We start from the raw sequence: 11,162 nt of genomic DNA, 5'->3' as shown, positions 1-11,162 counted from the left end.
CACAGTTAACAGTCCAGCAATGGGTAGTAAATACAGAGTATTGAACAACTACCACCTCTGTCTAGCTCCAAAGCATCTTTATAACCCCAAATACAACCCTGTGGTGGCTGGGAAACCAGTTGTGGGGGGTCCTTGACATCTTCCTGGTTCACCATAGGACTAATTGTTTTCTAGTTTAAAACTGCTGGATATTTTAGTGCATGCCTGTAATCCTAGCTCTTGCAGAAGGATCAGAAGTTCGAGGTTATTCTTGACTAAAACGTGAGTTTGAGACGACATGAGATCTTGTTCTCTGAAACAAGCAAAATATGTACTATACTGAATTTTTAAAATTACAGTACTAATAGTAATTCATTGTAGAAAAATAAAAATTAAGAAAGAAAATGCAACCAAGCCTGACAATAGAAATTTAATTTAGTAGAATTGAGCATTCAATAGACTATCTTTCTCTTTTGGAGTGTGTTTGTTTTCTTCAGTAGTAGGTATTGAACTTAGGGCCTCATGCATGCAAGGCAAGCAGCCAACCACTGAGTTGGAGCCCCTGCCCTTCAAATGGCACAATTAAAAAAAAAAAAATCCAGCTTCTTTTATGTGGGAAGTTATTGACTTTTTATTAAAGAATACTTACACTACTAAAAAAAATAACCTGCTATTGTTATCACTAAAATTAATAAAAACCTGGCCCTTTAAAAAAAAAAAAAGGATTGTTTTAAACATCCAAACAGCATTAATTTGCTCTCTGTTGACCTTGGTGTTCAGGCTCAGTCTTGTCCTGTGTGTGTCTTCACAGAGGAGGTTCTTTCTCCTTCTGCATCAGTTAGAGGCTGAATCATGAAAATCTTTTAGATTCTTGAGTGTGTGGCTCACAACCTTGAAAGGCAGCAAGAACTGGGACTCTCCTGTGAGCTGGTTATTCTGCAAGGAGACAAATCAGGGCCTGTGTACCCATCTGTTAATCATTCTCAGGAGTCCCTAAGATGGCCCAGACAGACTCTGAGGGTGCAGCTGTGTTTTCTTTGTTCCTGTTGAGTTTCAGTCTGGGCTTGAGCACAAAGGTCCACCTGCCCTTGGGATTCCCCAGGGTGTGCATCACCTAGGCCTGTCTGATGACGGGGAATCAAATCATTATCGTCCCAAGAATGACCTTTAACGTCCTCAGTCCTCTAACTTGAATCTGCCAGGCTTGATTTTACTATCAGAGACCTACTGTTCCTTGTCCCCAAGACATGTCCTCCCCTTCCCCTTCCGGTTAGAGCCGACTTGGGAAAAGTATCCTCCATCCTGTCTCCAACCAGAGGCAGATACGAATGAGTTCTTCGAACTTTCTCTCTTGCCTGTTCCTAGCCTCTCAGTGAAATTCTTGGCCAGGGATACTTCATTATGAGCCCATAAGACCCACTATGTCTCTTCACTTTCCGGGGTTTTGGGCAGGAAAGAAAATGAGTGTGGCTTTGCCTAGGCACCGAGGTAGACATTTGTAAGCTCCAGCGGCAAGCCTTCCCTTTTCTCACCATGTGATTATTGCAGTTTGGGGTTTATTTTGGTGGTTTCTGGTAGCAAGAAGACCCCTTGAGGCTTTGGGGGGAAAGTGTGTGCCAGTCTCCCCTTAGAAAATCGCCCTTCTCTTATTGACAGTGTGTACTTGGGACAGACGGATGCTTACGTCTTGTGGTCTGAGGACAGAGACAACCATTTCCTGCCCCTTTTTCCTGGCAGTGTCTCAGTGTGAGGCCCCGTGTTTTAAGCTCGTCCTCTTAAAGGAGAATGTCATAAGCGTTGCGTTGTGACAGATGGCAGGACTGTCTCCACCTGCAGGAATCCCCGTGAGAAAAAAAAAAAAAAGAAGAAGAAACAAGGTCACACTGGTGTAGGAACAGCCTGTGTGCTCCTCTGTGCACAGTCCATGGGAGGGCATGGCCCAGGCAGGCTGGCTGTGGCTCTGGACTAAGCGGCAGAGCGTAGAACTGCAGCTCCTCCGATCCAGATCTGCAGGGCTGCGGTCATGTGTCACAGAGCCTCGCTTTCTGTGGTCTGTCCGAAGCTCTCTTGGGTCGGGTTTACAGCAGTCATATGTCTTTTCTGCTGTGCAAGCAGGTATTCTCATTTGCAACCCCAGCACCACGGATTTCCTTGCAAGCTCAGAGCTCTCGCTTATGGCCGGGATATAGTTGGGCTGAAAGGTGAAACCGTCTTCTGATTGTAGCCACATGTTTCAAAGCATGGTCAATTCTGTGTTTCCAGCATGTGAGGTTTTCTCCTTAGTGGCCTGAGCACATCGGGGCCATGGTATCAAATTCAAGGAACCCTTCATCACCCCACAAGGATTGCAGCTCCCAGAGCCACAGTTAAATGCTGACACCAGGACAAAGTCTGTAGCGATTCCTGAAGTCCTTGTAGATTCCCCTGAACTCCACTGTGTGGCATTTAGCTAGCATTTTATCCTGAGTCATGTGTGATTTGCTCATGGGACAAATACTAAGATCAATAATTCATAGCAGAGGCTGTCATAGAGATCTTAAATCATGGGAGGTAGGGTCGGGATGTGGGCGGACTGGGTTGAGGGTGTGTTCACATGTTAGAGCACCCGCCTAGCGTGCCTGAGGCCCTGTACCATAAAGTACTGCAAAGAAAGAGAAAGAGAAACCTCTGTTAGTGACTGTAAACAACAAACCCGCTTTGCCAAGTTCAAACCAACGCAGGTCCCCAGGCCCGCTACCCGTGCTTCTGAGAGCTGAAACCATTTAATCCTGCACACTGATCAGAGAGTGTTCTGCAAGGTTCTCTGTGAGCAATTAAATGCTTTGGCCATGAAACTGACCCTTCTGAAAACAGCACGCTTAACTGCAATGAATGTCTAGTCTGCGCCTGAACGAGTGGTCAGCATTCTATGTCCCCTCTTCCTTGGAGCAGGGATTCTCCACTTCTGGGGAACACGGATTCAGGTCCTTTTTCTTACACTCTCCTTCCTCCCAACTCTGTCTTGAGCGTGTAATAGAATTTCAATGGATATCTTGACATATTTTAAATATAAAATGTGCTGCATTCAGAGAATTCTTGCTACACCTTCAAGGTGCCCCCTAGTGGCGCCCAAGCACACTTACAAACTCTTCTGCAAGCAACTAATTTTTAAGACAAACCTAGAAAAAATGCATAGGCGTCTTACAATGGGGTGTGTCTGTGAGCACTCCCCGCAAACACAAGAGGTAATTTTAAGGACACTCCTAGAAGGACACCACTCTCTTTAACGTGTAAATTCTATTCTTTTTTTTAAAACGTGGAGACAGAAATGCTGTCAGCTCTTCGATGCTCCCTGGCCCCAGCATGGCCATAAATCTGTGAGATGCATGCATGATAGGATGAAGATGTGAGTGATAGGCTCTTTGCTGTGTGCTCTCTGTGGAAGCGATGGCCAAGTCACAGTCCACTTCCGCATGCATAGGCTCCGTGCCTATGGACTCAACCAACCGTGGGTGGTGAATATTTGGGGGGGCGGGGGGAATGAAATGAGCATATGCAAATTTTTCATTGTCTTTTTTCTTCAGCTCTCTGTGTAGTGTTTCTATTATATGGGGTATAGGAATCATGTATCCAGCCATGATTTAAGATTGACAGGGGTATTATGTAGCTTATATGTAAACACAGTGCCGTATTATATAAATATTTACCATCCATAAATTTTAGTGTACAGGGGTCGGATCATAGACTCTGCACCCCCGAGGACACCCGAGGACAACTGTATACAATACACCTTTAACACTAGTACACCTCCACGGCCATCCCCAGTGTGACCCTCTCGAGAACCCTCTCTCTCTGCTCTTCCAGGAGGCTATTACTTGACGAGCGCCTATGGAGCACTATCTCTGATAAAGAATTTCCAAGAAGAACAGGCTGCGAGGCTGCTCAGCTCAGAGGCCAGGGACACCCTGAGGCAGTGGCACAAGCGGAGAACCACCAACCGGACCATCCCCACTGTAGATGACTTTCAGGTAGGTACCCACCTCGCTTCCCTCTCCTCCTACAGCACATGGGCTCAGGACCCAAGGCCCTAGCTCAGATGAATCGTCTGGTGGAAAAGGAACAATGAAGCCACCCTCTGACCTTGCTGTTTCACTTCTGTTTCCCCACTGACCACACTAAAACACAAGAAATGCACTGTGCTAACCCAGTAGGATAGTTCAGTGGTAGACTGAATGAATGTACAAGGCCCTGGGTTCCATCCCCAGCACTTACAGAAAAATATTGAAAGTCGAGGTACAGTTTCTCGTCAGCGTGAATCACTTTAGCACCAACACACATAGAATTATAAGTATCACCTCATAAAGGATACACACAGGCTTGGCCCACAGTTGGCTGCTGTTAGGACAACGAAGTCAAATTAAGGCCGGATTCTTCCTAAAACATTTGGCGCGCTGTGAAATACCTAGCCTGACAGGACAGGAGAAACCCAGGCAAAGGCATAGGATATCCAGTTTCCTCAGGAAACAGTGGGTGTTTCCCCTGCAGCCCACCTGGTTGCCCTTTGGGAAATGGGGGAGGTACAACATCGGATCTTTTGTTTCTCCCTCCCCCTTTTCTCCCTCACTTGCCAAACACAATCCCCAGGATCTCAGCTCAGCATTTAGGGCAAAGGCTCAGTTTGAGGGTGAACACAGCAACCAGGCCCCAGTTGGGTTTCCAGACTGGACTACTAGGCTTGTATGATTCCCAATGAGTTTATTCCCTGAGGTGAATTAGGGCTATAATATAAGATTGCAGTTTTCTCAGAAATTCCTTCCAGACACCAAACTACAAAGCAAGAACACATGCTGTGCCTCCCACATCCACCCCCACTTGAGTTGTTCAAGAGCACCCACATGGTAAGTTATTTAGCTCCTGCAGACCACTGGACTACTGCCTTATGGGCTAAGCACGGAGGAGGTCCTAAGGGTCTGCACCCCCTGAGATCAGAAAAACTGACAAAAGTACATTCTTCTTCCATCAGTAGGCTTCTCTGTCTATCACCACTGACTACCAGAAACTCCTAACCTAGAGACCCATGGTGCCCAACCCCCACACACCACAGAGCCCTTCCTTAGGCACAGGCACTAGCCACTGGCCTCACCCACTTTAAAGATGCATGTCTCCCTACAGTAACACCTAAGAGAGTGCATTTTGAGCGCTCAGTTCATGTATGAAAACAAAAATATAGAAATGGAACTCAAGTACCAAGGGTCATAGACACAATCCCCCTAGTGCTCCCCCTTACTGGAAGAAGAATGCTCCTTAGTAGCCAACACAGTGAAATACCTCGGTTTCCTCACTGGGGCTATGTAGACTACTCTCTCCAGGAGTCCTTGGATAAATGCACAAGGTACCACGAGAACGGGAGAAGCGATGTGAGGTCTAATGGCTCATGCACATGCTGTAAAGACCAACCTTCGTATCTCTACCTGAGTGCCACTTGACCCAGCTTCCCTTCTGCAAAGTCATCAGGCTGGCCAGTGTTCTCCCTCCAAATGGCATGAAACATTTTACGCGTCCAGAGTACACGATCCTTCCCAAGAGCCTCCCCTCGTGTATGCCAGTTAAGCCTCCTAGCAGCCACAGGAGAAGGAAGGCTGGCCCTCTCAACCAGAACTAAGAAGCCACAATGTGTGTTCTCTAGATGCAGCTAGAACTTGAGCAGGACTTCTCTGCTTTGTGTGTAACCATTTTGCTTGTGAGCCTGTAACAGCTGAGCCACCTCTGCAGCCTGTATGTAACTAACCACTCTTAAGGACCTGGAAGCCGGGCGGTGGTGGCGCACGCCTTTAATCCCAGCACTTGGGAGGCAGAGGCAGGCGGATCTCTGTGAGTTCGAGACCAGCCTGGTCTACAAGAGTTACAGGCTCCAAAACCACAGAGAAACCCTGTCTCGAAAAAAACAAACAAAAGAAAAAAAGGACCTGGAAATAAAGGAGCTACCCAGAATAACACAATCTTGGCAACTGCCCCGTGTCATAGGAGTCTATGCTTGTGCCATAGGAGTCAGCAGGCTTACTGCCTCTCAGGGTGGCGAATACCTACATGATTCTCAATGGCAAGCCCGCTCCATCTCCTTGTACTTCCTGTAGCATCACGCTGTGCTTAGTCAGCTCCATCTCCGAAGTCTTCTTGCAGACTTGACATCCCCTCCCCCCGATTCTTCCCACACTACACCCTGAGCCACCGAGAGGTTGCACCACATGAGATCACTGTTTGGGGAGAATGGGCAGGCATCAGCGGTTTGCCTAAGCATTCTTGTCTTTGCTTAGGCTTCCCAGAACGGCACAAAGTGAGCATCATATGTGCTGGTGTGTCAAGATGCTTTAAATCCTTCCTGCTAACTCCTCGACCAGACCCTTCTGCTGTTTTCGTTATTTTTCAAGCTGGGAAACATCCCAGCTCTGGATGTGGTTCGCGCTCTTACTCAGGATTTCTTCAGCAGCTGGCTTTAATGGATAAAGACGAAAACCGGGGCAGGCGGGACTTCCTGTTGCTTCTCTTTGCAGTGAGCTATAGTCCCCAGCACTGTCCGGGTTCCATTCAGTCTTCCTTGGCAATCTGCATGGTCTGGCTAGACGTTGGGACAAACAGTAGCCTTGAAGTGGCCCTCAAGTTCAGCCTCGCACTTGCCTCTGCCCTTGCTCCTGACGTCTCTGTTTCTACTTGCAGAATTACCTCCGAGTTGCCTTCCAAGAGGTCAACAGTGGCTGCACAGGGAAGACCCTCCTCGTGAGGCCCTACATCACCACAGAGGATGTGTGTCAGCTCTGTGCTGAGAAGTTTAAGGTGGAGGATCCTGAGGAGTACAGTCTCTTCCTCTTCGTTGACGAAACGTGGCAGCAGTTGGCAGAGGACACTTATCCTCAAAAGATCAAGGCTGAGCTGCACAGCCGGCCTCAGCCCCACATATTCCACTTTGTCTACAAGCGAATCAAGAATGATCCTTACGGCGTGATTTTCCAGAATGGGCAAGATCTCACTCCCTCATAAAGGACACATGGGACTTCCCATTGATGCACCCAAAAGGAAGCTAGGAGTCTAGCCTTCTGGTTCTGCCACGTGTTGAGCTTGAAAGACAGTCACCTCCTCAAGGACCCCTCAGTTCAGTGACTAAGCCATCCATAGGCTGACTTAGTCCAGGGCATCTTTTAGATACATTGCCCATATGAGGTAGCTGGGGTTCATGAATAGTAATATTGTCCTCCAGACAGGAACAATTGCATTTGATGGTTCAGGTGTCCAGAGATCACTGGCTGTTTCACCTTGGCCAGCTTCTGGGTTGGTTTGTATATGTGCTGAGGAAACACTTAAGGTACAAGCTCTTCTCTTGGATTCGATAGCAGGTGTTGACAAAACTGGCCGATGCAATGTGTCAGGTAGCTCTCAGCTCCATGGATGGCTCCATCCTTCCCTCTTTCCTCTCTTTCCTCCATCCTTCATTCTATAATGTTTTTTTACAAAGAGCCTTTGTGTTTTTTTATATATTTCATAGAAAATTTTTATAGCAGTTGCAGGTAAACTGTCAGGATTGGTTTTTAAAATATTTTTGTAACTTTAAAATATTCTATAAATATGCATGTGATTTAACCTTTAATATTTGAAGATAAATCTCTTGCTGGATTTGAGAGTATCACGTTTTAGATGTCTCTCTTCTGTAACTGGATATTTTGGCAAATTTGTGGGGAGAGACTGCTGGTTGTCTTAAGGCAATCCTTGACACTGGCCACAGACCGCCTTTGAAGACTCTGATGTACTGTTACCTTGTTCACTTTTAGTGGTGTCGTTCTGTTTGCTGTTTGCTTATATTGTTAAGCAATCGATGCTGAGGATTAGGAGAGAAATGAATGTAGAGAGAGGTAGAGAGAGAAACACAGACCCTAAGGAGGGGGCTGAGGAATGCAGCCTGCAGGTTCAGGCTTTAAGGGGGGAATCGGAAAAGGAGTCAGTCCTGAAAATACGTGCTGTAGCAAAGTTGGACAAAGATCCGTTCCATATGCTATCTGCTTTAGGAAGCATTTTGAAAATCCCCACAAGGGAAGTAAATCAAGGATAACGCTCCCTGTGCCCCTTTTGTAGGCCCAAACTGATGGCATCCAATTATTTTTAGGTAGAAGCCAAGTAATGTAGAATATGGCTTTTGTTGAGTTCAGTAAGATGTTGATGGGAAAAGAATGCACCAAAAAGCAAAACCGAACCAAAAACTCCTCTTTATTTGTAATCACAGGCAGTGGCTGGGATGTGGCTCAGTGGTGGAGCTGGCGTACACAAACCAGCATACTGGGTTCCATCCTCAGCATGACAAACAAAACAAAACAAACGGAATACACACAAGCGACATGGATATATAGTGAAGTTAGATTTATGCTGTATAAAATGAATTTCTGGGCACACATACTAAAAGGGTCATGTGTCGGTGTAATACAGGTCATTGCACAAACAAAAACATGTTACTGTACTGTGTGAGGATGCACAGGCGTCTGATTTGGGGAGACTTTGTATCTTGTGTCCTTGGCTTTTGTTGTCCTACAGCCCTCAGCAATACCGTGTTGTGCTTCCTTTTGTAAATGATTTTTTTAATGGAATTTTGCACATAATACATTGTAATACTGTACAATAATCCTGTGTAAAATAATTTTTTCAATATTCTTCAGTTGTCTTTTTTTTTATAGATGATTTGTTTTAGTCAGAATATAGTCAGGTACCCAAAGATACTGGGCAAATGTACATGACAGTGGCTGGACTTGGTGGCCTGTACCTTTTATCATAGCACTTGGGACACTTGGGAGGCAGAGGTAGGTGGATCTCTGTGAGTTCCATGTCCACCTGGGCTACATAATGAGACCCCGCTTCAAATAACACACACAGACACACACACACACGGACATACACGGGCAGACACAGAGCACATGACAATAAATGTCACATTGAGCTGGTAATTGTGAAGAACAAACAGAAAGACATTGCTCAGAAGTTTATGGGCTGATAAAACAAAAGCTAAGAAACAGGAAGAGAAAACAGATGGCCTGTGACCTGCAAGTGTTTGCAGGGTTACGCAGCACAGAACTTGGCTTTGATGGCTCTCGGGCAAATCACAGCTAATCTGAACTCAGAGCCAGGCAGGGCCCTGCAGACAACTCCTCCCTGTCCTTAGGCAACCTCTGCTGTGTCCCGGCTGAGAGTTCAGGACGATTGCAAAATCCACAGCACAGGCCTCCTCTTCTGCAGGCCAGTGTTCTGGTAATTGCAACCATGCCTGACTGCTAAGGGCTCTTTGCATTCCTGCTAACTAACAAAAAGAAGAAAAGGCGTTGAGAGGGCTTCTGAGACATCCATAGGATTTTAGCTACTTAGAAACCAGAAGGAGGGCTGGATGAACTTGCTTTTGATGTTTGGAGTGAAGAGATGCTGCCCCCTGCATCTGTACAGCTGCCCTCCTGACTCTGCAAATTTAGACCTTTTTGCTGTCCATGTGCTAAGGGTGGGAGCTCCTCTGAGATTGAAAGCAGGTGACAGCATCTGAATTAGGTGGTCTGAGCAGGCCCCGTGATGCAGGTGACAGCATCTGAATTAGGTGGTCTGAGCAGGCCCCGTGAGAGCAGAATACAAAAAGCTAGAATGAGCAGAAGAAAACATCACAAGACTTTCCCTAGTTTGTCATTGGGCAATGCTTCCCTGGCAGAGTTTCAACACATGTGTCTTCATTTTTTCCCCCCACGCAGGCATTTCTCACTTCTCAGTTTGCCAGGAAACAGACCCTGGTGGAGTTTGGATAGCATAAAAGCTGAGTAAAAATATACATGCTGGGTGGAGGGAAAGGAGAATGCACTTCCAAGTCTAAAAATATCTTGAACACCAGCCAGAGGAAGGGATTTTGTTTTTGATGTTGGACATACTGCCAAATATGACCCCCTTAGGGACAGAAAAAAAAATGGAAATTGGTTGTTTGTATCATGTGGAAGTTACTTTAGATCTACAAGCAAATGCAAAAGACAGGAAGCCGGGCCTGACTGCTTCCATTCACAAATGTGGCCTCTCTTCCCTAGCGGCTCCGACCTTCATCTTCTGGAAGATGAAATAAGCGAGGCCTGCGGTGTTTAACAACCTGGTTCTACTCCCCTCCCCTGAGAAATGCCTGTGAAAGCTGACCTGGGAAGGGCTCTGTCTATACGGGACATGTGTTGGAATTGCCTGCAGAGTCTGAGAATAAAACGCCCACTCTCCTTGATTTCCAGACCATTTTCAGATGGGTGAATTTGAGACCCAGAATGTTGTTTGCCATTTGGTGATCTTAAGTCAAGCTGGAAAAATGACCTCCACCCCAAATCATATTACAGTCAGAATCATAAGCAGATGACGGGAAAGGAGAGAAAGGAGAGAGCTGGCGTTTGGTTCAGGAAGCAGGTTCTGTTTTAAAAAGAGTCTATGTTTTAGCGTCAGACAGTGGGTTGCAGCTGGCCCAAACTTGCCACATGAATATTGACTTTGGTAGGAAAGGAACTAAGAGAGTTTAAAAAAAAAGAAAAAGAAAAGAAAAGAAAGAAAGGAAAAGAAAGAAGAGAGAGGAGGAGAGAGAAAGAAAGAGGAAAAGAGAGAGAGAAGCTTATTTGGAGGTGGGCATATTGCTTGGTAATATAGTGTTCTCCTAGTACACTCTTGGTCCTGGGTTTGATACCCAGCATGCAGTGCGCATGCACACCTACCCTTTTGGAAACCAGTCCTCCTCTTTGAACATTCCAGAAAGGGGGACTGCAGATTGAGGAAAGCAATAGGCAAGAGACGGATGATAGAGTCGGGAGGGCATCCACCGAACACTGCTTCCGCCCAAATTTATTGCTCATAGCTCTTCTCTACCCCAAACAAAAGGAGAAAGCAAAAGATTTCCTTACCATGATACAGGGAACAAGTGAGTGTGATTGCTTCCTTAATTCTCAGAGCACCCAGTAACCATGCCTTAGGTCAAACATCCTGTAATCTGGCCTTGAGGATCAAGAATAGGTTTGAACTCTGGCCCTAAGTCAAATCTGTGGGCTCCCACACTACCCTTCCCCACTCTTACCGACCCGCCAGAAGAACAGATACACTCACAGAGGTCTGAAGGGCATCAATACCCCTTATTCTCCCTTTTTTTTTTGTTGCTGCTGTTGTTTGATTTTAAAGAC

At 46.2% G+C, this 11,162-nt stretch overlaps 1 protein-coding gene across 5 annotated transcripts in view; it reads left to right on the top strand.

Annotated features, from left to right (window-relative positions):
* Window positions 1-8,648, top strand: part of Rin2 (Ras and Rab interactor 2) — a 97,213-nt gene extending 88,565 nt beyond the window's left edge. For all 5 annotated transcript variants that reach the window (XM_026788491.1, XM_026788490.1, XM_013353204.2 and 2 more), the window contains 2 exons: window positions 3,823-3,986; window positions 6,673-8,648. In XM_026788491.1, coding sequence (XP_026644292.1) covers window positions 3,823-3,986; window positions 6,673-6,993 — 485 coding nt within the window. In that variant the 3' untranslated portion in view covers window positions 6,994-8,648. The remainder of the gene's footprint in view (window positions 1-3,822; window positions 3,987-6,672) is intronic.
* Window positions 8,649-11,162: the final 2,514 nt, after the last annotated feature.

Source organism: Microtus ochrogaster, unplaced genomic scaffold, assembly GCF_000317375.1.
Source record: "Microtus ochrogaster isolate Prairie Vole_2 unplaced genomic scaffold, MicOch1.0 UNK3, whole genome shotgun sequence".
Taxonomy (NCBI): domain Eukaryota; kingdom Metazoa; phylum Chordata; class Mammalia; order Rodentia; family Cricetidae; genus Microtus; species Microtus ochrogaster.
Note: the sequence above shows the minus strand (reverse complement) of the source record. Positions and strands in the feature narration are given on the sequence as shown.